This window comes from Toxotes jaculatrix, chromosome 5 (genome assembly GCF_017976425.1).
Source record: "Toxotes jaculatrix isolate fToxJac2 chromosome 5, fToxJac2.pri, whole genome shotgun sequence".
Classification (NCBI taxonomy): Eukaryota; Metazoa; Chordata; class Actinopteri; family Toxotidae; genus Toxotes; species Toxotes jaculatrix.
Window position 1 is genome coordinate 12,017,960 of NC_054398.1, and position 26,027 is coordinate 12,043,986.

At 41.1% G+C, this 26,027-nt stretch overlaps 3 protein-coding genes across 4 annotated transcripts; 2 read left to right on the forward strand and 1 right to left on the reverse strand.

Moving 5' to 3' along the window:
* Positions 1-930: 930 nt before the first annotated feature.
* On the forward strand, positions 931-11,976 carry ric8b (RIC8 guanine nucleotide exchange factor B). 2 transcript variants are annotated; one of them, XM_041038370.1, is made up of 10 exons: positions 931-1,122; positions 1,608-1,655; positions 1,746-2,375; positions 3,552-3,643; positions 5,216-5,366; positions 5,638-5,736; positions 5,846-5,990; positions 6,223-6,376; positions 6,501-6,620; positions 9,564-11,976. In XM_041038370.1, exons 1-10 carry the CDS (start codon positions 1,030-1,032, stop codon positions 9,670-9,672), a joined length of 1,641 nt encoding a protein of 546 aa, XP_040894304.1. In that variant the 5' UTR covers positions 931-1,029; the 3' UTR covers positions 9,673-11,976. The 2 variants fall into 2 exon arrangements, with proteins under 2 accessions (XP_040894304.1, XP_040894305.1); XM_041038371.1 differs by having other exon boundaries at positions 5,641-5,736.
* A 51-nt stretch (positions 11,977-12,027) lies between these two features.
* On the reverse strand, positions 12,028-19,544 carry si:dkey-103i16.6 (uncharacterized protein LOC557125 homolog). The gene is made up of 8 exons (XM_041038372.1): positions 19,353-19,544; positions 14,616-14,844; positions 14,017-14,235; positions 13,557-13,789; positions 13,371-13,471; positions 13,109-13,270; positions 12,779-12,991; positions 12,028-12,633 (listed from the first exon to the last, which is right to left on the reverse strand). The coding sequence occupies exons 2-8, from the start codon at positions 14,834-14,836 to the stop codon at positions 12,433-12,435; spliced, it is 1,350 nt and encodes a 449-aa protein (XP_040894306.1). The 5' UTR covers positions 14,837-14,844; positions 19,353-19,544; the 3' UTR covers positions 12,028-12,432.
* A 1,489-nt stretch (positions 19,545-21,033) lies between these two features.
* tmem263 (transmembrane protein 263) lies at positions 21,034-25,035 on the forward strand. The gene is made up of 3 exons (XM_041037669.1): positions 21,034-21,179; positions 22,863-22,930; positions 23,434-25,035. Exons 2-3 carry the CDS (start codon positions 22,864-22,866, stop codon positions 23,730-23,732), a joined length of 366 nt encoding a protein of 121 aa, XP_040893603.1. The 5' UTR covers positions 21,034-21,179; position 22,863; the 3' UTR covers positions 23,733-25,035.
* Positions 25,036-26,027: the final 992 nt, after the last annotated feature.

Here is a 26,027-nt window from a genome sequence, read left to right on the forward strand (position 1 = left end):
TGTAACTCTCACACTAACATGCTTATAACTTTTACCGAGTGAGGCCTATGGTCCCTATGTTATTTAAAAAAATCAAATAAAGTAATGAATCCGTGTGCAGGCGTATAAATATGTATTGTATGTATATGTACTGTTCTGCATTTTCCTATACTCCCCTCCTATGCAAGAGGGGAGTGAAAATAAGGATAGAAGGGAAAAAGTACTTCAACATTTCCTTGATTTATTTTATTTTATGGCTAATTGTGAGTTTATGCCTATTTATATTTTTGCTCCCTTGAATGAGTATTTGTATGTTTTGTATGTCTGGAAAGCATATATACAAGATGTAAAGTGCTGATGAGATAATGCTGTCTGGAATTACTTTTTAAAAAAAAAGGGGGAAAAACAAAATATATATTTAAAAACATAAAAATATAAATAATATAAATATATAAAAATTTTAGACACCGAAAGTGATAATGAGAACATAAACCTCTGACAGGACATATTATAACATTCTGTATAAGATTAACTGGCTTCATTTTCTGATTACATAACATGAGCCAGTAAAAATTAATTTCATAGTTCTTATATTCATGTGTTATTTTACATGTGTTCTCCACATTTCCCCACTGTTCCTACTTATTTTTTACTATATTTTACTTATAAAGCTGACCGGTGTACATATTTATACGCCTGCACACGGATTCATTACTTTATTTGATTTTTTTAAATAACATAGGGACCATAGGCCTCACTCGGTAAAAGTTATAAGCATGTTAGTGTGAGAGTTACAGATTAGATATCTTGTACTTTGTGCAGTAGCTGATTGGAATAAGTGAGTGTACAGGTACTGTATATTTGTACCACAGAGGATAAATCCAGTGGAGAGCAGGACGGCTCTGTAGGTGATGGAGACGGGGGAGTTTCCTTGTTGACAGCAGACGTGACACACACACATACACACTAAGCTAGCCTGTCAGCTAGCTCGCTAGCTGCACAACACTCATTGGTAACGTCAAAACCCAGCTGCCTGTTCGCTTCTTTTAGATGTCCGCTATGGATTTGAATAATATCTTATCGCAGCTTGAAACTGTCAATGAAGAGGAAACCGAGAAGCTTCTGCAGCAGTATAATCGACAGGTGAGGCGCGGCTCTGCTTTTTTTTTCTACGTCAACCAAAACAAACGGCAGCGCTAACGTTAGCCAGTTAGCCGATCAGCTATGCTAGCTTTGAGTTAGCTAAACGTTTTGATAGCCGACTAAGCTGATGTTAGCACTGTCGTATGATATCTATTGTGGGATAGTTTAACATACCGTCAGCAAAACTACGAATGAGCCAACTAGGACCTTGAGACTTTGTTTATAACACCCCCGTAGTACTGATGATGCTAATGCTGCCTGCTCTCAAACCAGGCTTCTGCACGTAGTGTTAAACAGCAGTGTTAGCAAACTTGAGCTATTTCTTCTTAAGTATCTTGGAGACATTTATGTGCGTTTACAATAGGTTGGGTATTATGTGGACAAATATGTGTGGGTTGTCCTATGAGAAAATAAAACCACACCAAACAACCACTGTATTAACGCATTTTAATGTGTGTCAACAATGAGCATCATTTCTGTTTCAGAACAGTCACACCTTCGCTTTTGACCAAAATGAAGAAGCCCTGCGGAGTGTAAGTACTATTAATCTGAGCAGGTTGCTATTAAATGATGAACTGTCCTGTTTTGCTGTAACAAATGTTCTTCTCTCTGTGGCATTTCAGAAATTGTGTCAGGGTGTGTTGTCAGTACTTGGGAGGCAGGTGCAGCCGAGCTGTCAGAGGACATGTCTGGAGACACTCCGCATCCTGTCCAGAGACAAGCGTGTCCTCGCACCTGTAGCCACCAAGGAAGGCATGTTGACCCTGGGTGGGAAGGCGAGGCTGCACACTGGAGAGGAAGGAGATGACAACCAGATAAACTCTCAGGAAGACACACAGTCAGATGAGGAGGAGAGGGTGGTGATTGAGGCCTTGAAGTGCCTTTGCAATGTGGTGTACAACAGTCCTGCAGCTCAGCAGGTTAGTGTGGATCTGCAGATGGCTCATGGCCTATGTGCCACCCTGCGTACTGCCCGCACATGGCACCATGAGGTGGGCCTGTTCACATTGCGCCTTCTCTTCCTGCTGTCTGCCCTCCGCCCTGATGTTAGAGGGGTTTTGAGGAGAGAATGGCATGCGGTGAGACTGCTGACAGAGGTCCTGGAGCACACCCTGGATGTGCGTTGGGTAGGCCCTTATGAAGTTGCCCGTCCAGATCCACAGGCCCTGCCCTTGCCTGCAGAGGACAATGAGCGAGCAATGGAAGCACTCAAGGCCTTGTTCAACCTCACACTGTCTGATGCTGGTGGTGAGGTGAGTGTGTTGTGGTTATGTGTCGTAAGGCTACAAGAGTGTGTAATGTTACAGTAAAGGTGTTGTTCTCTGACTTTGTGCTATAAGTATGTATGGAGGGGTTAGGAGTAGATTAGTTGTGCAAATGTAAATGTTTCTGGCTTAGTAATTTGCTCAGTTATTGATTAGGCTGTCTTGGAGCACAAAAATCATACATCTGATCCCCACAACAACCATATGAACCATTTGTCCTGTTTACATCTCTGACCTCTCTCATTCTAATTCACTGTCAGTGACTCTTTGTAAGCCCATCACATCAGCTGAATCCCTGAAATGTAAGTGTCACATAAAATGTGGAGCAGCTGGATTAAAACATTACAATTCAAGATAACATTCAGTTCATACACAAAATGTGTACAGTGTTAAGCTGTGACCAGTGTGGCGCTAAAAGGGCCAGGGCAGCCATGACAATTAGTGGTGAAATTAATCTCAGGTGTGTGGGGCAGATCTTATGAATAGTTTGAGGTGTAAATGGTGCACAGCCGTCTTTAATGTTATTAGTTGCACCCACGCTCTTTCATCCACAGCAACTCAAAATGTCTACAAAGAGAATTTAAGGTGAATTTAAGAAGCACTGATAAGAAGCACCAGCTCCGTACATGACAAACTCACGCTTTCTTTCACAGGTTACAAACACAGACCAACATGTTGGGAATGTAATAAAGTTGTGATTGGTATAATTATTAAGTCAGTATCAAACTTAGCAGTCTTGTCTAAGAAGATATTTCAAACATGCTCGTCATATTTCATGCAATTTGCTTCGAAAAGGGACACACAACCCCAAAGGCAGCCCTCTAACACAGTGTAAGTCTTAATGACTTAGTGTAATTTTGCTTCTTAGGCTCATGTATGACCCTGCTCCCCTCTTTGATGTTTTAGAAATCCAAACTTCCTCCTCCTCCTCCTTTTTTGAATCCCAGGAAAAACCTTTAACCTCAGACTGTCTCTGTGCTCTGCTCTTAATCTTTCTTTAGACTGATTGTGATGCCTCTTTCAGTATTCAAGTTCCTATTTTTGCAGTTAGGGCCTTTGCTTCCAGGCTCCTGTCCTTGTAGTTTTACCTCATTGTTTTGACTTTTCTCTGAACAATGAAAGTTTGCTTGGAATTAATTTTTTTGTACATCTTTGATTTGATAGGATGACCACCAATTCCGGCTAATCGCTGCCATCCTGCGTCATCTGTTGATGCTGAAGACTGAGACAGAGGAGAAAACAGAGGAAGCACACAGGTGGGAAAGCATCACATTGAGCGTTGAATGAAGGCGCTCTGCACTTTGTGACCTGTGCAAGGGCACAAAACAAACTCAGTCCCATAATGTTTTGTAGCTTAGAGTATGTAAATGCATGTCCTCACCTCTTCAGGCATTTGAAACCGATTTGCATAGAAAAACACTCAGATCGACAAAGTACTTCCAGCACTCAGCAAAATAACTAGATCCACGTACGGCTCTGGAAAATCACCTGCTGTGATTTGCATGTAAACACCCACTCTGGACGAGCACTGAGTGTCCACCAAGCAGCTGTGAGTTAGCAGCTCCCTACTAATTAAGACTGATAGCTGACGGTGGCAGACTGCAGTGTCGTGGGAAAATAACACTTCAGACAAAACAAAAATGTTTCTTTGGAGCCTTGTCGGTGTTTCATCTGCTAAATGCGTTTAGCTGCGGTAATACTGCAGCAGTATCTTATTCTCATGGTAATTTAATGCAGGAATTCCAAGAATCTGTGGCCACAGACTGAAATTTAAACAGTGTCATGTAAAAGTGACTGATGTTCCTCTTGACCTGTCAAACTGGTGGCTGAACTGGTCATGGGAGTTTGGCCCACTGACCAACAAAGCATAGTTGTAGTTTGTATAAATGAGAGAATGTGACAGAACCTGTTTAAGTGTAAAAAGGGACTGTGAAGGGAGAAAGCGGTTTTTATTTGGTGACATTAATATCTTGCGTTAATTAGGATTCTTTATTTAGGCTGTTTTGATTTTTTTTTTCCTGGCATCACTCTAGTACACAGTATTATCAGTTGTCTCCTGTTATGACTAATGTGGGCTTTCATAAACAGTAATAAAATATCCCCCAAAAAAGAGAAAAGAAAAATATAAGTTTCAGATTGTCTCAGCGGTCTTGATGAATTTGCCAGCAGTTAGGGAGGTAAACATTTTCTATTATTTTACTACTCTGATTTTCTGTTTTATTCACTGATTTCCCTCTTGTTCAGCGTGTACCAACCATATCAGCTATGGATTGTGTATGTAGCACAAGTGGTCATCAAATCTAATCTAATCTAATCTAATCTAATCTAATCTAATCTAATCTAATCTAATCAATACCAATATAAAACTTTATTTCCCTTTAGTTGCTGTCTGGACAACATAGGGATTGTGTAGATTTAGCAGTGTGGCACAAATGTGTGTTAGAAAAGTTATGTGTGAAAGTCCTTTTTACCCCACACGAGCCAGATCCCACCCTGAGGTCACCTGGCAGCTCCCCATCAGCTGTTCCAAAATGTAGATTAAAAGCAAGAGGTGACTGGTCCTTTGCCATCAGGGGCTCTTGACTTTGGAACAACTCTTCTCAGGCAAACTGCTCCAAAGCTTTCATCTTTTCAAAGGCTGTTGTTCCAAAGCTTTCATCTATTAATCATCCCCTTTACTACTTAAACCTTATTTTTTTAGACTTTGACTTCTTCAACCCCTCCAGACCCTTTGGCAGCTCCATCTCAGAAACCAATGATTTTTATCCTGTGAAGTACTTTAAAAGGTTTACATAATTTAAAAAAACTACTTTTTTTTTCATTCCCAGCCATGCTGTCAACTTGCTTAACAACCTGCCTGGGCCCTGCCTGGATGTATTAATCAACGTGCCTGTCCAGGGAGGACTGGAGAAATATGGTGGGAAAAACATGGATGCAGTCCAGGTGTTACTAGACTTCATGGAGAAAAGGATCGACAAGGTAGAGTTCATCCTCTGCAGCGAATACAGAGAGGAATGAGTAGTTCACACACTGAAAGATTACTGATTACTTGTCCAAGAAGTGTTGATGTGATGTTGGTAGTTTATTGAAAACTCTTAAAAAAAAAAAACTTAACTAGGGCCATCACAGTGACATACAAATGTGTCTTAGACAGCTGGTATGTCAATATACACTTCACAGCAGAGCAGAATCTTACTGCACATCATTCAGTTTCTCATCTACCCATCCTTGTGGTCTGTGTCACTCCAAGCAGGGCTCCAACTACAAAGAGGGGCTCACTCCTGTGCTCAGCCTTTTGACTGAAGTATCCAGACACCACAGAGATATACGCAGATACATCAAAGCTCAGGTACGGTAACTGGCATCACATTTAAACAGAGATAATAATAAACTATGTGGCATTTCTCGTGCCAGGATGTTAATAGTTGACTGAGTTCTATCTTCTAATCTATCTTCAGGTACTTCCCCCACTGAAAGATGTGAAGATCAGGCCAGAGATTGGCACCACCATCAGAAACAAGTTGGTTCGCCTTATGACTCACGTCGACACAGGGGTGAAGCAGATGGCTGAAGAGTTTCTCTTTGTCCTCTGCAAGGAGAGTGGTAAGAGAGAGGGGCAGGCAGTGGTTGGGTCAAGCGAGGAACAAGGGTTATAGCACATCAGATGAGAGAATAAGAGAATGAGAGAACAGGAGTAATGTGTGTAGTTGATTAAATAGTTCATTGCCAGATTTATGACTCGTGTATAAATATAAATATAAATATAACTACAGCTTGGCTGTTTACATTTATATGTAACCTTACACCCTTGTGTATTTGTGGTTTCATCCTTTAGTGAACAACCTGTTGAAGTACACAGGATATGGAAATGCAGCAGGACTCCTGGCGGCTCGAGGACTTCTTGCAGGACAGACAGGACAGAGAGGAGAGACTCAGTACTCCGAAGACGAAGACTCAGACACAGAGGAATACAAGTCTGCCAAACCCTTGTGAGTAATCAGGCCAGGGCTCAGAATAAAGCACTGACAATGTGATGTTATTATTGTATTTGCATTGATAATGTATGAATTTGCTCACAGCTGTGCATTAAGCTTGCTCATCTGTGTGTTTCAGCATCAACCCCATCACTGGTCATGTGGAGGAGCCGATGCCCAACCCTATTGAAGAGATGACAGAAGAGCAGAAGGAGTACGAAGCCCAGAAACTGGTCAATATGTTTGACAAGTTGTCAAGGTAAAAATACCTCTGCTAGTGGCTGCAGAATCTTAATCAACACTTATACAAGCATGAGCTTATTGTATTAGATTATTTATACTTAAGGTACTGAGCATTCTGGCCAAAAACAGCACTATGTGTTTAAAACAAAACTCAAGAGGATGTTTTGGTTAGGGCACAAAGCTCAGAAATGTTTTCCAGGTGCAGATTTTTCTGGGGCTCATGGGCAGATGCTACACAAATTTTCACAGAAGGTTGTTGACAGGTTTTTGAGATTTTTGGTACTGTATGTAACAGGAGACCAAAGTATGAGAAAAATGGCAGGAAGCAGAGGTTGCCATGTCTGCTGTTGATGATTTGTTGATATGTGGTGGTAGAAAGCATCTGTGTGTAATGGAATAGAACAATTGATTTGAAAAAGGTTTTTTCAGGAATCCTGCCAAGAAACAAACGGGAGAAACACAGAAGTCTTTGACAAATAATCAATTATGTTTCCTTTGCAAAGCCTCGACTAACATGATTAACTTCTTCTCTTTGAACAACTGTTGCTTCCCCTGCTCAAATTATTCATCTTATTTATTGTTTCCTCTGCAAAGGGCCCTTCTGTATTTATGTTGACCTTTCTTTAGCGAGCTGAGGCTAACGTTAGTCAAGCGCGATGCCTGTACAAAAGTAACAGTGAAGTCGCTCCCTGCCAACCGATTCATCAAAGGAAGAATCTCTTGCCGTTGGCTGCGGCTTCAATTAGGCCTGGACTTCCAGCACGCCGCAGCATTCAGCTGGAGTAAATGGAAGCTGACGGCAAGCCACTGCAGCATCATTACCACCGCTCCGTTAATTATCACCTAATTGGGACACAGAGTCGTCTTGTCGGTCCTGGTTCCTTTATGTGCCGCATTCAGGTTTTTAATAACACGTGTGTCCTGACTTTATTCTTCTCATTCTGAGGAGCCGATCATTGGCCATACAGGGAGTGGACCGAGACAGAGGTACAACGAGACAAAGCAATTTGGGTGGAACGTGGACGAAGAGGAAGGGACTCGGGTGAACAAATGTGCAGACATAAGAAAGCTGACCTTGTCATTGTTGAGCCAAAGAGGGGGTTGAGCTGTAATGAGGCACGTGCAGCCATAAGAGGAAGATTCCTTTCTGAGGCTGCATCCTCTTTCTTCTCTTCCTCAGTGAAGGAGATGTGGTGGTGACCAAAAGGTGCTTCCTCACTACACTCGCTGCTCTAAGGAGATCGGTCAGAGCCCTGCAAGAATGTGCTCCCCTAACTGCTTAACTGATCCTCCAATTAGCACATATTCTGCACCACCACCCACCACCAGCCCCCCTTACATCTGCCCCCCAAGTCCTCTGTCACTGATGAGGAGGAAAGGACAGGGTTTTTTTTTTCTTGCTCTAATTGGCAGAGATGATGCTACATGTTTTTGTTTGTTTTGTCTTGTTAGTACCTGCTGACATCGAGCATTGATAGGAGGCTGTGGGCAGGTGGTGCCCCTCTGCAGGTTTCATCAGTGTCAAACCGGTGCTACAATATTCTCAAGATTCAACTAGTGCTGCACGATTAATCTAATCGCAATCGCGATGTCACGCTGTGCGATTACGTAACCGCATAAAAGACTGCGATTTGCGATTTAATGTAAACCAATGTGGAGTAATTGACGCCACATCCACACGCCGTGGGCAGCCGCAGGTATGGTCACGTGACTACCTTGCTTTCAGCAAAGAGCAGTGACCGACACGGACGCTGAGGAGGAGCACGAGGGACAAGCAGAGTTGGTGGCGAAAATAAAAATGCTACTTCTGTTGTATGGCGATACTTTGGATTCAGATATGACGACCCTGAACAGCGAGACGTGCTGTGTAAAACCTGCAAAGCTAAAGTCTCTACGTCCCGAGGTAATACACCAATCTCTATCTACATTTGAGACAACACAGAGAAAAGTTCGACGAGTGCCTGCAAATAAAAGCCCAACTAAGTAACGTGAAAGATAAAACTGAAAACCGCCTAAAAGAACCATAACGTACAATTACGAATACATTTTGAAAATATCTATATTTTCAAACTTTTATTTATTTTTATTTATTTTTTATTTATTTATTTTATATTACGTTATTTGGAACAAACTGTAATCTTCAGGTTTTGTGTTTTTTTGTGTGTCATGTGTATGTTTTGAGTTGAGAAATACACAAACTATCATTATTCTGTGTTGTCCTTGATATTCAAGCAAGTGGACTCATGACACCATTTGTAATATCGCAATCGCAAATCGCAATATTGTCCACAATAATCGCAATCGCACGTTTTCATCAAATCGTGCAGCACTAGATTCAACCACTGCACCGTTGTCCTCCACCTCCTTTAAAAAAAAAACTTAACCTGTAGTTTTTCCAGGATAAGATAAATTTAATTGCAGGAATCAGTAGGAATTACACGGCCATTTGTATTTGAATCTTTCAAATGAATGAAAATGAGTCCTCTTTTAAATCTTTGATGATAAATCATCAGAGAGGGAGTAGTGATACACAGTGCACGTATAATTGGATTAGGATGAAGGGGCAGCCGTGGCTTTGAGGAGATTAGTCTGAGCGCTGATCCTGTAATTAAACTACCACAGGAGAGGAAGGGAGGAGGGCCGAGAGGGAGAGAGAGGATGGCCAGGCAGGGGCCGGTGTCCATTAAGTGGGGGGGGGGGGGGGGTTGTTGAGTGAGGGTCCTCGAGTTCTGGATGTAAGGGAGTAAAGATGTACCGGTGAAAGCCCTCTTTAAGACTGTCCAGACACAAAGGGTCCTGAACAGAGTTGGGTTTTGTCTACAGATTTTGTTTACTTTAAAAATAAACAAGAAGACAGTCATGACCAGTTATGTTTGAGGCATATAAATGAGTCAGTCTTCTTCTAATGACTCTCTGTCCAGCAGGTGGGTAAATGATGTCATTGTCTTTGTGTCTGCAGGCAGAACGTGATTCGGCCCATGGGTGTCAGGCCGGACGGGACGTTAGCACCTCTTGAAGAAACTCTCTGTGATCCACCTAAGGACAACTCGGAATCAGACTCTGACTAGTGCTCTGCACTTCGAGGCCACGTTTTCCAGACTTAAGCCCACCAGGCCCCAACACATCTAAAGCTGTGTCCCATTTCAGTGGTATGTATGGTGCCCATGAAGGTGGGTCCTTCAGAGGGGATAAAACCTGGGGACCTGAAATCTAAATGAGAATGCACAAAAGTCTACAGCCACTGAAACAGCGTGTTTACAGGTGCTGGATCAGAAAAATTTGTAATTGAAAGTGGCAGTCAGGCAAAATATCCTGGACTGAGAGTTCCCAATAGATTAGTCCAGTTTAATTGATTGGCAGCCACAGAAACCTGAACTAATGGTGGAGTAAGGCTCCCTTTTTCAACTAATAAAGTCCAGTTTTTCACCAGGAAGGTCCCCTAAATTTGCTGACCACAGTTAACACAACAAGTTCTAATGTTAATGGTAGATATATACTTATAACTTTGGCTTGCCTGTACATCTGTTATTTACGTCTTGCCATTTAAATGATTTGGGTGCTGTGTTCTAGTTCAGCTGACATTTACCAATGACTGTTGACCACTCAAATGCAAATAGGCTATCAGGTAAACGTGATGTGGTCAAAAAGCAATCAAAGTAATTTGCAGTGGATTGTGGGTTACTGAGGGCTGCAAAGAATACACTCCAGACAAGAAAATCTTCCTTTTGCGTCCTCATTCAGTGTCCTTTGAAATGGTACGGGTGTTGTTGGCCCATTACGATGTATTTGGTCTTGAAATAGGACTTTTGATGATCGAGCCCTGAAGTGGGACACAGCTCAACACCTCACAGGAGACTTTAGGGGCCATGTTGCTGCCGTAGGCCATTCTCCAAAGTGGAAGTGGACTTGATGTGTGATGCACCACAATGCATGGCAAGCCTCCCTTGGTTACTGTTGCACCTTCATCGTTTTACTGCTTCCTAAGTTGAGAGGATAGAGGTGATAATTTTTTTTTTTTTGCTCGATCATGTGTTTCTCATCGGAAACACTGTTGTCATGGTTTGTTAAAAGTGTAATTGAATCTAAATTATCATTCCTTCACCTGTGCTTTTGTTTTTCACTTTTTTTAAAAGTATTTTTTCTGCTACACATTTTGTCAACTATTTTTTATTTCTAAATAATTTGAGTGCACATTATACTGACACGTTTAAATATGAAATCACAGTAAAAACTGTGGGGGCCTGTCCAGACTGGACCACAGGATCGGTGTATAGTATAGTATGGTATGGTTTGAACTTGCAGCTCACAGTGAGTCTGTATTTGGTTGTGTAATTATCATGAATGTTGCACATCAGTCGCCAAGGTAAACTTTCTGAATTCAGGGCTTGTTGGCGTACTGTCATGTCACTGAAAGGTGTTCTGGACAAGAAAACTTTCTCTTTGCATTTAAAATGGAGAGATACTGTGGTGGACGATAGTCAACAGATTGTTTTGTGATTGCTGTAGACGCTTGACAAAGAAATGTGTAAACTGAAATGATTGTTTTCTAATCTACATCACTCTTGCTAAATCTGCATTTTGTTAAATCAGTTTACAGTAATGTAATTTGTTTTTCTAGATTGAAAGTTTTGCTGATTTTTGATTAAATTAAAAGCTGCATGATAGGATATGAGTTCGCAACAGATTTGGCCTCCTAACTGAAATCCTTCTTTGGATTACTGGTACATTTACTGTAAATGAACAAAGAAAAAAGTTCTTTAATTGCTGATTACAATCCAGACAAACTGAATATTGCTCTAGCCAGAGAACATGTATCATTATTACAGGATATGGTAACAGCTCTGTTTTTTTAATAGTGAATAATCATGAGTATACTTTTCACCTGGCCTGTGAATCACCACTACTGCCTCGTCACACAAAGAATAAATGCAGATAATTTGGGCGACAAATTAAAGTGTCTTAGTAAGGTGCTGGGTCACCACGAGATACCAGGGCAGCTTCAATGCACCTTCTCGCAGATCAGCAGTCTGGGGCTGCGAAGGTTTTAGTGTCACAAAATTTCCATACTTACCAAACCATCCAGTGGCCATTTGTTTTGTGTTTCCACTCATTTCCTTTTAATTTGGCATGAATCTGTGGATCACAGTTTTTTCTCTCACACCCACATGTAAATGCCTTCTTTTTCCTCCACAATCATGGTGAGATAAATTAAAATTGCATGTTGATCACCTTCTCTCCATCTGGAAAGACTATGTTATGGGAATCACTTTTTTTTTTTTTTTTTGCACATTATTTACACACTGTAAATAGCACTACTTTTATTTTATGTAGTGAGGTGTCCACTGAAAAGTTAATAAACTGGAGAATAAGAATATTTTGTCTTTTTTGGACCCATACCACATCAAACATAGAAAGGAAAGATGCAAATTACACAATACCTTTATTAAATACTGTTTAAAATACAGTGTTGTGCTGACATAAAAACATTAACATGTTGTTGCTATTGTATACTTGCAGAAACATTAAAATTTTTGTTACAAGGTTCAGACATGTACTAGTGTTCTGGATGGACCCACTCCATAATAAGTGCTTTAAATATGGTTGTTGAAGTTGATAAACCTTTTGATTTGTACATATGAACATAGCATGAACTTCAAACTTAAACAGACTTACAGACTTAAACTCAGATTCCCAGATGAGGTAAGATTATTTAACTAAACTGGCTAGAAATCAAATGTGTGTACAGGAGAACAGTCTTTGTATGAACTAAGGAGAGAGGAACCTGTCTCAAACCTTTCCAGTGTCGTCTTGTTTTTTTAAACTTGGCGTCAGTTGCTCAGGTTGGACGATGCAGAGCTCTTGCTGTCCGTCTCTGAGTCTGTCTCCTCACTGCCACTGCTGGTTGCTCTTTGACCTCCTGGTCTGGATCTGGATGTTTCCACCCTACCCGGTGGCTCTGACGTACCTCTGCCTTGGCCAAGTGTCTGTCCACTCATTGATGGAGCGCGGTTTATCAGAGCAGTGATGCTCTGCAGGGAGGGAAATTATTTCTACAGTCAACACAAGTGTTTTAAAAACAAAGGCCAGAGATTGCACCATTTATTAAAGAACCCAAACAGAGACTTACATAATCTGCAAAATATAAATCTATTTTTTTTAAAAGATGGAACTCACTGCTGTTTCCTGACTCCTCATCAGCTCTTCGATCTCGTCGTTCCAGCCGAGCATTTCAGCAAACTTTCGGACTGTGTCCTCCAGATCGCCCAGCTCCATGTGGTCTCCTCTCCGCGGTGGGACCTTCTCAAAGGGACCCACAGCGTGTCGGTTCAGGAGGAGACGTGGCACAGTGGAGCGCACAGTGTTCACCAGGCTGGCAAATGGCTCAATCTGAAACAACAAATTTTTGTTCGTATATAACCGAGCTCAGCATGTACCTACTCAAAAAAATATTCTGGAAAGCTATTTTGAGTAATGAGGACAGATATTAAAGATGTTGATGTTTACCTGTAAAGACGTGCCCATAATGATTAGCAGGTCTGCTTTGGGGAAGTCTTTCGTGTGGAGGAAATACTTCTGAGGAAGGTCCTCTCCAAAAAACACAACATCAGGTTTTACTGTAGCAGCGCAGAACGTGCATATGGGAACGCTGTCATTCATTATAGCACGCTGTGAAATAAGCACATCCAGGAGGTATTACTCTGGCATCAAATGAAGTGAATCACTGCGTTATGTCTTGACAGGTTTTGGACCACAGAGCCAGACATACCTTAGCCTCCTCAGCAGGGTACGAGGTGTAGCACAAGTGACAGGAAGCTGTGGCAAACGTACCGTGAGCCTCCACAAGTTTGTCATCCGGGATGCCACATACTGCAACAAAGATCATCCATGTTATTGTGTAAGTTTCCCCAAAAGATCTACTGTATTTCTGGCTGTTTTTTTTTTTCTCACTCACGCTTCTCCAGTCCGTCAATGTTCTGTGTGTACATTCTGAGCAGCAGGCCTTTGTGATGTAGCATGCGAATGAAGTAGTGTATGTAGTTGGGTCGGTGGCTGCCAGGATACAGAGCTTTGGCCAGGGAGAAGAAAGGCTGCGGGTCATTGGAGAAGTAGTCAGTGTTGAAAATGGCTTCTGGATAAGGGATGTTGTACTTCTCCAAGTTGGCGTAAAGACCTGTGCCTGGAGTTCTGGGGAAAAAATTATTGTGGAGGTACAAAAATTTTTATATGTTCATTTTGGGAATTTATGTGATGGTTTCATTCAAGAGCAGCTAAGATAAACTGTTCCAAAGGCTTAATAACTCTTTTGAAATACTGACGCAGTTTCTATAACCACTAAACTGGTTTACACACATTTAAAGTAAATAAAGCGCAAAGAAAAGAAAAGCAGAGAAAACAAACCCAAAGACACCAACCTGAAGTCTGGGATGCCGCTGGCTGTGCTGATTCCTGCTCCGGCCACCACCACCACATTCTTACAGCGGCCGAGCTTCAGCAGCCGAGCCACAGAGGCAAGACCACCCCGGGATGATGGCTTGGCAGCGGAGACAGATGGGCTGCCCTGAGCAGATCCGGACCCAGAGGACTGACCATCCTTCACGTGGTCGCTGTTACATTTGGACGTCTTTCCTTTACTGGAGAGCAGGACAAAAATATAAACACATCTCCCAGATATTTTACTGCTTTTCTTCTTTCCATTGAATAACTCAATCCCATATGTAACTATCACCACCATGATAACAAAAATTATTTAATTTCATATTAAATTGTCAACGTGTAGCTAATCTAAATATCCCCATGGCAAAAGAGATGTGGGAGGGTGCCTACATTACTTCAGCTTCTGTATATCTGTAACAGAACCAGGGCCATGCGACACAAGATACTACACAGGACTGATGTCATCATCATGTATCCTACATGTAAAATAGCGACTGGTAGCCTCACTCACTACTTATGGCCTCGTTAAAAATATGTAAAAATATATTTAACGAGAGTCACTGTTACGTGTCCTCACCTAGTGGGCAAAACTTCCTGTCCGCTCACACTCATGTGGCTGAGGTCCACAGCCAGAGCCGAGTCCGCCTGCTTCTTTCGTTGTTTTCCATAGGGGCCTGGCCCAGAGTCCTGAGACCCTGTGGGATCGGTGTGCCTGGCCTGCGAACTAGAGCTGCGGGTTATTCTGGTGACTGGAGGTTGTGGGGCTTTTTTATCCCAGCTGGACCTGGACCTGTTCATTCCAACACCTGTTGACAGCATTAAAAAAAAAAAAAAGAAAGAAAGAAAACAAAATGAAATCATTGAGCCTAAATGAAACATCAATCATTGTTTATGAGCTGTAATGTTTCTTTCCCTCTGTGCCATCAGCTTGAAGCGCAATGTGTCCAAATGACATTTGAATGTCAGACATGAAAACAATATTGTATTGTTTTGATTGTAGAAAAAGGGGAAATATGAACTTGACTGCTTGTTTATTTTCCTTTCATTTCACTTTCTTTTTGTTTTGATTTTTAAACTAATCATACACTAATTAGATATTGACTTGTTTCCACTGATTTACTTTTTCATTTGCTCTCCCTCCATCTTCTGTGTCCTATATTTAAAAGGCTGTTACACTGAAATCATTTGCGGATCCTTTTTCTGCTCACTCCCCATACACAGAGAGAAGCTGAAATGTTTTAAAACTGTCAAGTGTTGAACAAAAGCTAACGGCTGCAATATATTTAGAACCCCCCACCCCCCCAACTTTGCTTCTCAGCAGCTATGCTAATACAGTCCACAGCTGTGGCAGCTTTACTGTTCAGGGAAAGCGGAGGGTCAAGCTGTGGGGTGTGGGGGGGTGAGAGTTAAAAAAGAGGGGTGGCAGAGGTGAAAGAGAACCGTAGATTGACTGTGTGTCAACAAACCCAGCTGGGAGAGAAAAGAGGATGCCCCCTAACGGCCCCCTCACACTGAGGAAAAAGGGGAGACGGGGGTGCAGAGATAAATGATATGGAGGCGGGATTCAATAAAGAGTGAACAGAGGAGTAGAAGAGGAAGAGGAGAGAGACAGAGAGGAGGAGGGGGGCTTCTTTTCCAAAGCTATTCTAGGCCTTCAAACAACTTCCATGAGGAATGAGTGTGAGTGATCAGGGAGAGGCAGCGAACAAGGAAACAAAAGAGCTACAACCCATAAAACACGACTGCCTCAGAGGGCAGCAGGGAGATAAGACGAGCTCTTCTCCAGCAGCATCTTATCGCCCTCCGGAGGGGGACAGGAGAGGAGGAGAGGGGTCACTGGAGGTTTACAGAGCAGCAGCAGCATGGCCAGAAAACAACAGCCTCTGGCATATGAAATTATGTCTTCTCAAAGCTTTTCCCTCACTGCTATATTAATGTTTGAGGAAAATTAGTCACTAACAAGCTTAAAACTGATGTAAATGTTGACTCTAAAAACCTTAATTTGCAGTAGACCCTTTGAACCACCTTAAAAAAAAATCTCAATCCCCAAACTACTTTCATTTTAGGCACTCAATCTTGTTTCACTTTGCCTCCTTAGAAAGGCTGAAGCCCCCACATTACTACTGGTTTTTTTTTTTCTCCTGCACATCCTAAAGAACTATTAAAAACAGCAGGAGAGTGAGGGTCTCTGCTTTTGTCTGGGCTCCTCTCAAAAAGACACTGCTGAGTACAGGCAATAAATCACCAGCCCAGTTATTAAGGTCTCACACAGATGGTGCGGTGCAGTAGCAGACCCAATACGTCAACATCATCAGACCTCAGTGCAATCTGGAAACGCAGCTCCTTCTTGGATATTATGAAATTACTAAATTAAACCTGAACATCATGGCAGCTCATCTATAGAAAACCCAAAGTCAGCGTGGCTGGAAAAAAATTACGATGTGCATGCACAGGTGCACAAAAGTTATTTTTTATTAGATCAAACCACCATTCTGTGTTTTAAAAGCTCACTTTTTATCTGATAAAGGCCTAATTGTACCACAAATGCTGTTATTATTCTTTAATGACAAATAAATCCCTGTATAAATGACAAAAGGCTTAAAAAGGATTTGAGAACCACTACCCCTGCCCCCCCCCCCCCCGTTTGGACTTTCACACTACTTGTTCTCGCAACTCTCCCCAGTCGAAAAGTTGAGCCCAGTGTGTCCCAGTACAGGACCACCAGGAGTGAAGCTGCTCATATGAGGGTTACAGTTAAATAATTAGGGCAGTCCTACAACACTGGGCACACCTCGGTGCTCACCAATACACCCCCACCCCTCCACACACAAAAAAGTAATCCTTTTACAACTTCAGAGGCTGGGACCAAAAGTCACACACCAGCACAAAGAGCAGCGGGTGAAGAAGTTTGTGTTGAATCAACAAAAATAAGCTTGACAGAGAAAAAGCTACATCTCCTCAACATTGACAAAGAAAACTATCTGTCTATTTTATCAGCGGTTACTACGACCTCTGGCTTTACACGGTGAAGCACTGTCTTTAAGCTAAAGTGACATTTAAATCGGCCTTTTCTAGGTTTCTGGGTTTTTTTGTTTTTTTGTTTTTTTTTGCCATTCGGTGAATAATAAGGCGAGACAAGAGAGCACTCCAACATTAAATACTCCTGGAAGGAAACAACAACTGTTTTCTCCATATTTGATCAGTTAAAGACCCTGCACACTCACACAGGAGTTACACCAAACTCGCGAAAGTGAACTTCAACGATATCTTTAACAAATCTAAAAACAGATCCTCGTCCATTGTCAACAACAGCATTTACCTGGTGTGTGTGGACTAACATGCTAACATGTCAGCTGTGTCTTAAAGGAGATTTGGTTAAGTTTAATGAGGGGCTTTTCCCCTGCAACCCCACCATTTAACCCTCCACTTACAACAGCACTGACGACAGCCAGCTTTGATCTCTGCTGCCCCCTTCAAAAAAAAAAAAAAAAAAAGCAGGGACGGCACCAGGCAGCCCGGTCACCATGGAAACCTGTTCATTACTTACTTGGAGATGCAACAGCTCTATGTTCTCTTTCCCCACCTGCTCACTAATGACATATCACTCTGTGTAGCATCTTTGTTGGACTCTCAATTGACACAAAGCAGCGAGTCCTAATTTGTGTTAGTATATTGTTTGCTCACACAGAGGGGAAGGTGGGTGGTGGAGAGCTAATTTTGCCCAGTGGGTCGATGACTAACTAATGACTCTTGTCCTGTTACTCCTCAGAGGAAGTGCCAGCCCTAAATTAAACACCAATCAACCATTAATGGGATGTGATGTTATTTGTACATGCATGCAGGATCTGAAAAGAAACACTGTATTTTTGCATTACCCCAACTGAAAACACAGGTCCACTCTCACACTGCACCACCAGAGAAGGAAAATAAAGGCTGTCCAGTTAATTAAAGTCCATTAATGGAGAAAGCATTTTGTCTCTGAAATGTCAGAAAACAGTGAAAATGCCCATATTGATGTGAAATTTCAGTTTTGAACCGATTAATACTTGATCTTATATATTTTAAATGATATGAAAACAGGTAAAAACTGCAAATCTTCACGTCTGAGAAGCTGAAACGAGAATACCTGGAATTTTATGCTTTGATAAATGAACAACTAATTATTAAAATAGATTTTTTGTAGTTAGGGTTTTTTTTTTTTAACAACGAAATGTTTCAGCAGTCAAAGGGTCAGTCTTGGTTACACATTAACTTTGGAAAACACAATTGTTTTAATCTTTTACATAAAAGAAAAAGGACAGTAACCTGGCCTGTAATCAAAGAATGTTGTTGAGGACACTTTGCATCAAACAGTGTGTGTAACTATGTGCACCCAAATCCTTCATCCACTTTTGGATGTGCACAACTTTCCCTCTGTTGTACAACTGATGAGTGAATGCAGACACTCAGGGAAAGTAGGTTCACAAATTCTTTGCATGCACCCTCAGGTTTTGCACAAAAGCTAGTAGCAGTGAGGCTACACTGTCACCTGCTGGAGCCTACATCTCACTGCATATGAAAACCAGTTCATTTTGCAAGTCAGTCAGTGTCACATATGTTGTGGTAACTGTGAACAACTTCCATAGGAGGGTTAACTGGTTCGAAAAGAGCTACAGAGTTTGCGTTTCACCAAACTGGATCCGCTTTTAAGACCAGTTTCTAAGTGAAAGCAGGTAACAAACTATTAACCCTGTTTAATCAGCAAAAACTGTCAATATGCAGCCATTAGTCTTGGTGACATCAGGACAGAGATAACATATGGCACAAAATGGGGATGGTTAGAGTCATATGTTGGTAGGCAGATTAAGCCTACTGTTGCTGGAAGTGATTTTATTTTTTCTTTAAATAAAAGATTAAGCACCAAGGACCATCTGCATCTGGGACTATAATTACTGGATCCAGTTATATGAAACATCCCATCCAGACATGCTTTAAGACACACAAAAAATACTCTTCTAAGAATGATAATAATAAGAATTTGTTGGTGTCTGATGTAATTTTTCAACAAAAATAGTTTGATTACCTTGTTAAGAATTCTTAAAATTAGATGTACTACATTTCCCCTCATTTAAACATCCAGATTCTATGAATACACAAGATGTCTCCTACTACTTGATTAAAAAGTCCACTCTCTCAGTGTGTGCACTGGATTTTTCCACACCACGCTGGACATTGGACCACAAACTAATAGTGGTGTCATCTTAAGCCCGCATCCCCAAACCTTTAATAATAACAACAGAGCACTTCAATCATTAACATCATTGTTAGCAGCTACCTGTCTTTGCAAACTCGCTGAGCTTCTTTAACGCTGAACTCGCTGAAGCTCCTGGTCCACCGGCCGCTGCGGTCAGGTTAACAACAGCTGGTTCATCCGCAGCAAATGCGTTTCCTTCTTCTGGAAAAAAAAATCCAGGCTCTTTATCTGCGTGCAGCCCGAAGTGTGATTTTTAGAGGACAGACCTGTCACTCTGCTGCTGTTTCCGGGTCCTAAATAATTCATTACGAATACGGGCGGGAAAGAGAGCTGGGAAGTCACGTGATAAAGTGTTTCCGCTTTCCAAGCTCAGTGTTGTTCAAATTAAAACAGGAGTGTGGGACACACTGATACTGTTTTAGAGACATAGCGCTGTTGAACTGTACTGAATTATATACAGAGGTGTAAAACTGAAACTGCAGGCTCCAAAATGATCATGAAGTAGAGTCAATGCTTCTCTAAAACAGGTTCAACACAAATTAAACTTTATAGTAAATAAATGATTTATTGCATACTGGACAACAACCAGCTAATATAAGATTCACAGACAAGGGCTAAGCTGTTTTCTATTATCTATATTACGGTGTGGGGAAATTGGCCATTTGGCGCCGCCCCCATCTCCCACCATGCACCACCAGCATATGCATGTAGAAACGGCACCCTGACTCACGGCGGTGGTTAGGTTGGAAGAGTGTGGGAGTGTTTTGAGAGTTAGTAGTGTTGATAGTGTATTTTTGGAGAATCAGTGTATATAGAGCAATAGATATATAATAATTTCACAAAAGCATCTATATGTCTTATCTATATCTACCGTTATTTAGGACTATATACCTATCTATATAACTCTCTAGATATCTATCAATCTAATTTATATATAATATATCTATTGGACATTACTGTACAGAGCGGCCCCGTGGCCCAGGGACATGGTGGGCCCATTGGACATTACTGTACAGAGCGGCCCCGTGGCCCAGGGACATGGTGGGGCCTGGTAGCTTCGGGCTGACCATCGGGAGGTTTACCGAACGGCCGGTCCGTTCCCGGCCGATGGTCGGAACGTTTTTTTACCCCATAAAATGCAGCATCAGTGTACCGCAGCAGCCTGTCCTCGCAGCCGCAGGTGGCACAGAGTGGAACGTAACGTTAGACTGGGATGATTCCGCACCTCTGGACTGGGTCAAACTAATATTTTGCATATTAAGGGGGATACGAGCGGCCCCTCCTAATTTGAGCTGATCCCTGTTTCTACTGAAATGTGATTGGCTCAGCCGCTCAGTCAGTCATCAAACTGTCAAAAGAAAACAAGAAAGACGAGCGGGGTAAATTAAGAAAGAAGCCACAGACACACACTTAATTGCTTTTATTTGACCAAAACCACATGCAAGGAACCCACAGAGCATCTTCTTTTCCATGTTTTCATGCTACCAAATAAAGCAGAAATTGAACAGAGTTTTGCCAGTCTTTTTGCCTCTGTTCTACACACACACACACACAGATAATATACATATACATATACATATACACACATATATATGTGTGTGTGTGTGTGTGTGTGTGCATATATAATGTATTATTTATTTTGGGTTTTTTAAGGCCACCAGCAGCTGGAGCTCCAGTCTGTGGACAGTGTGTACTTCTGTGTGCTTTTTCTGGGTGGAGACTGAGGTCCTCCTCCTCCTCCTCCTCCAAAAAAAAAAAAAAAAGTCAGAGATAGAGAACACAAGTCAGCTTCCCCAGCAGCAGTTGTTTTATCGCAGGCCTTGGAACGTGAAAATTTACTCAATTAGTTTTAAGCGCCTCACACACCTTGCAGTAGTCTGGATCAGTTTGCCAACGTTACAGATCAAGGTGAGTGCTGAACGAGCTGGTTGTTGTTGTGCAGTTTGTGTAATGAGAGTCAGCCATGAGAACTTCTGCAGAGCCACCAGCGTCACTTAAGAAAAACTGAACCATATTATCTGCCAAAAACCAGCTTCTAAAGCAAACTCCCCCCGACCTCGACCGGGTAGCAGACACGCGGATGGATTTTACGCTGAAAAAAAAAAAAATACGATGAACGTAATGTTTGTGTGTTTCGAGAGTGACGTGTCTGTTTGGAGGTCTCAGCCAGAGGAGTCTCCAAAAATCATCCCCTCATGGCGCTGAGGCTGACAACAAAACCACCACACAGTTGGCTGGGCGCGATAATCACAAGTCCGAGCATTTCTGGCTTTAAAAAGTGAAACGGCAACAGTTTTGGCAAGTTAAATGTGTCCAGGAACTCGACGACTTTTAAGCAAACAATCGGACTGTCGGGCTTTTAACTGCCTGTAAGTTAACGTTAGCTTAAGTTAACGTGAAGTTGACGTAAGCGCAGTTAACTGAACAAATGCTTGGCTATCTAGAACAGAGGGTAGGCCTTTAGCTTACTAAATAGTTACCAACTAACTACTTAAGTAATATGTTTTTAGGATTATTTTCGGGTTTTTTGTCTGTATAGTTTAGTGGCAGACAGGAAACGGGAGAAGGGGTGTGACATGCAAACAAACGTCCCCGTTCAGAGTTGAATTTTGGCTGTTGTGGATCAGTAACATGCGCTGTAACCGCAGCCTTCCTCTGTCACTGTGTATAACGTGAAAACAGGTATTCACATGGTGACATTGTCGTTTACCCACCACTTAACTGTCACTGCAGCTGCCAAAAGCTTCGTATGAAGTAATAATAGTCTTCCTGTGTTTATCTGACGCTTTCGTCTGGGCAGATTTTAGAAATTCTTAACGATGAAGACAGCAAACAGCATGCAACCTTTAAAACTAAAACAGTGGTCCCATCAAATTAAAAACTGCCAGGAAAGCTTAGTCATTTGGGTGACAGCTTTGTAGGAATAAAACATTGGACTTAACATTTGTTAATGCTATTTCAGTATTAAACTAGATGTTTTTCAGCACTAGATGTTTTAAGTTTACAAAATCTGTCCCCACTTTGTGTTTTTTTTTTTTTTTAACCTGTTGTACAGCTATGTGACAGACTGTGAACAGGTCTGCCTTGTTTTGGGATCAGCAGCAACACCCAAAGCAAGCACCTTTATTTTCTTACCACACTGTGTGCCTGTTACAGCCCCATAACTAATACTTACACTCAGTTAAGGCTCTCTGTCACGTACAACACATTTTGTCTATTTGGATTAAAAGTCACAGTCACACTTCATTTGGAAGTTAAAGCTGCTCACACATGTACCAGGTAGAACGAGGCAAGGCTCTTTAATTGAGGTGTGGAATACTTCAATATAAGACTATAAGTAACTGTTGCCCACTTAACACACAAGACAGGAATAAATACAGAAAAATATGCAAGCACAAGCACAGGCACAGGCCTTTTGGCAGGGTTTATGTCATAACACATTTTGTAAGGAGGCCAGGGAGAAAACTATTTTGGGAAGCAGCATCACTGTTAGATGTAATATTCCCCACAGATCCCTGCACTTAACAGTATTTGTGTTTATTACATGTCACGGTCTCTCTTGGTAATTGTGTCATTTATTTTCCTCTGAAGGATGAGTCAGGCGGAGCAGGTCCCTGAGGACATGCCTGCATACCTCAAAGATGAGCCAGTAGCTACAGGTAAGTTTGGTTACAAAGGTCTTTTGATGAGGAGTCCATGTGCTCAAAAGTTTCAGCTCAAGTGTAAATATTGCTGTATGTTCCAAAGGCTGACCTCTTTGACCGTTTTTCATCTTAGTTGGTTATAAAACTCGACAAAAATGCTTCCCAAAGCTGTGCAAAAAGTAAATAGCTGATTGCATGTTTTTGAAAGACCTATTTTTTTTTTTTACATTCATGCTTACCTACTGTAGATATAGTGTGTTGTAATACTTGTGCAAGCATCAAAACTACATTAAGACGAAAAAGAAGAAACTGTGTCATGTAGTGCTGAAACGAGCAGCTCGTCCACAGCAGTTTTGATGATGGTGTAATCATTTAAGTAAGTTTTAAAACTAGATATCCTGTAATTTTATTGTCAGCAAACCCCATGAAAATAGACACAACAAAACCCTTAGGCCACCAGGAGGCACCATTAAGTTGTTTTTAGAGTGAAAATAAGTCCTTTTGTTGTTTCAAATCAGATAACAACAAGGACCACCCACAGACACAGCCGGGCATGTTTGGCAGGTTGGCGGGGGGCTTGTATGGCGCCACTAAGGGAGCTATAGGAGCCACGGTGGGCGGTGTAGCCTGGATAGGAGGAAAGAGTTTTGACCTCACCAAGACCGCAGTCAGCTCTGTAGCCGCTGTGCCTGCCGCGGGAGTGGGGCTGATTAAAGGGGGAGTGTGCACCGTAGCTGGAGGAGTGACTTCTGTCGGCTCTGCAGTGGTCAGCAAAGTTCCCATAGGAGGAGGCAAAAAGAAGGACAAGTCTGACTGAAGGGGAGAGGAGGAAGAGAGTGAATGCACACAGCTGAGCTGTATGAGCTCACACTGTGTTTGCCTGTTTTGGGATTCATGAGCAGGAAAAGACCAAAAGAGGACTAAAAAGTTCACTGTACATGTTTTGGTGAGGGGTCTGTGCTTTGTTCATTTCTTTAGTTTTTTTTTTTTTTTTAATGTGTTTGTTGGTGAACCCACATTTACACAGTTATGTGGCAAGGACCTGCAAAGCAAGAAGCTACAGAGACTCCGACTCTGTTGTTAATGGAAAACACTCCAAACTGTTATCACGTGCCTGAAACTGTTCAAATAAAATGCCCGTGCTTCATTTTTGATAATAAGCCACAACACTGTTATCTCTGCACACTGTTGTACGTCTCACATTGGTTGACTTTAGTAGAGGAGAGGAACAGAGCGTAAATGCACTTATATTTCACTTGCAAGACAATCACTGAAGATCTGTAACTGCTATGACGTGTTTCTTGGGGATTGGAAATGTCTCACTGTTAAACACTTGAGTTAATCGCCTTTTTTCACAAATGAACGAATAAGTCTGATCAAAGAGTCCGATTTCATATCTAAATCACTGTGGATATTTCACTTGTGAACTTTCAGGTTTTCCCCTGAATTCACGTTGCCCTCTGGTGGTTATATTGTCAGCTCAGAGGAACGCAACTTGTACTTTGGATGCAGAATCAGATTTATTGCAATGAAAATTGTGTCACAACATTAAAGAAAAGTCAGAAGATTTTGATTGCAATTAACTTTATTTCCTGTCATAATGCTAACAGAGTCACCATGACTGTACTAGTTGTGTCTAAGTTTGTTGAATCACATTTTACATATTACACTTGTTATGACTAACTATATGTTTTGATAGTTACTGTGACATGTTCACTCTCAGATCAAAGTAACTCAACATGTCTCCAAAACTAGATAATGGCATGAATCTTTGCTACTGTGCCAAAGAAGTTTAGTTCTCAATCTTAACATTTCTCTAATGCTCCTCCATATTGCTTAGAGTCGCTGTGTTTACTGTTGTCGTGTATCTGATGGCTGGATTTCTTGACAATACAATTTCAAGTGTCAAGTAAATTTTAAACTGACAAACTTGTAAAAGTACTATTAAAGAAAAAAAATGTAAAGTTACGTTTAAGTGTAAAAGCTTTGATGGATGATGCAGAACAAATGTTTTATCAGTGTTGCAGAATGTTTGGAAGTTTGCAAAACAATGAGGATTTATTAAAAAATGGCAATGTTATATTCAGAACTTTTCTAAATAAAATATATGCTGAAGGTTGTATACACATTGCATTGTGTTCCCCATCAGTTACAAACTGAGTCTTAGAAAAACTCTATGAATTTACTGAAAACTAGAATATTTTTAAAACTCTTTTCTTGAGTGACCCTAACATTGAACATTTTAGTTCATCAGGAAATATTCCAATACTTCTACAGGCATTTTACTTCAGAACTTGGTCTGTATCTTTAAAGCTCAATTTGTAGATTTGTAAAAGTATTTTTATTTTGTAGAATCATTTCTATTGTTTTAAGCAGCTTTAGCTTTTATTAAATTGTCTTTTTTTGTGGCTTAAGAGAGTTGAAGAAAAAAGCTTTAAAGACCTTTGGATGATATCAGTGAGGCCTGCACAGTTGATGACATATTTTATTTAATCTGTTTTAATGAGGTACTACTGCTATTTGTCATGTTTAACATACTAAATTCAGTTAAAATGCAAGAACTGTAAAATATGCATTTAACTTTGAAAATGAGGAAACAGTCCTTTTATATTCCCTGTGCAGATTAAGCTTTAAGTTGGATTTTGTTAATACACAATAAGCCCGGTCAGTATTGGGCAAGTCTGCCGACCAAGGTGACACAGATACAGTCCTAGTAAGATTACGAGAATTTAATGTTTTATCAGTTTTACTTTAATAATGAGTTAATTCTGAGATCATATCAAGACAGTTAGGTCAAATGGAATTTCTACTATTTGTTATTTACAGTAAACATTTATAGAAAATGTGTTGTATTTTTATTTTAGGAAAGTAATTTTAACACCATTAGCTGGTTTCACGAAGATAGACTCTGACTACAATTTACCTCTACTTCAAATAGATGTCTAGATTCATTGCACAAAGATGTCCAGTTACTGAGATTGTGCCAATTTTCTCTCATTTCTGGGTAAATTAAGGTCTTTTGGAAACCATCAAAAACTTGACTGGGATGTTTGCCAGTTACAAGGACATCAATCTGTGTTATCGTGCACTAACATCTAATATAAGTCTTTCT

Excerpts from the sequence above, each read along its gene's own strand:
- tmem263 (XM_041037669.1), top strand. The coding sequence starts at position 22,864 with ATGAGTCAGGCGGAGCAGGTCCCTGAGGACATGCCTGCATACCTCAAA. Across the intron at positions 22,931-23,433 it reads AGATGAGCCAGTAGCTACAG|ATAACAACAAGGACCACCCA; the intron begins GTAAGTTTGGTT and ends GTTTCAAATCAG.
- ric8b (XM_041038370.1), top strand. The coding sequence starts at position 1,030 with ATGTCCGCTATGGATTTGAATAATATCTTATCGCAGCTTGAAACTGTC. Across the intron at positions 5,737-5,845 it reads GCAGATACATCAAAGCTCAG|GTACTTCCCCCACTGAAAGA; the intron begins GTACGGTAACTG and ends ATCTATCTTCAG. Across the intron at positions 6,377-6,500 it reads TACAAGTCTGCCAAACCCTT|CATCAACCCCATCACTGGTC; the intron begins GTGAGTAATCAG and ends TGTGTGTTTCAG.
- si:dkey-103i16.6 (XM_041038372.1), bottom strand. The coding sequence starts at position 14,836 with ATGAACAGGTCCAGGTCCAGCTGGGATAAAAAAGCCCCACAACCTCCA. Across the intron at positions 13,271-13,370 it reads ACCCTGCTGAGGAGGCTAAG|CGTGCTATAATGAATGACAG; the intron begins GTATGTCTGGCT and ends CTTATTTCACAG. Across the intron at positions 12,634-12,778 it reads TGAGGAGTCAGGAAACAGCA|AGCATCACTGCTCTGATAAA; the intron begins GTGAGTTCCATC and ends CCCTCCCTGCAG.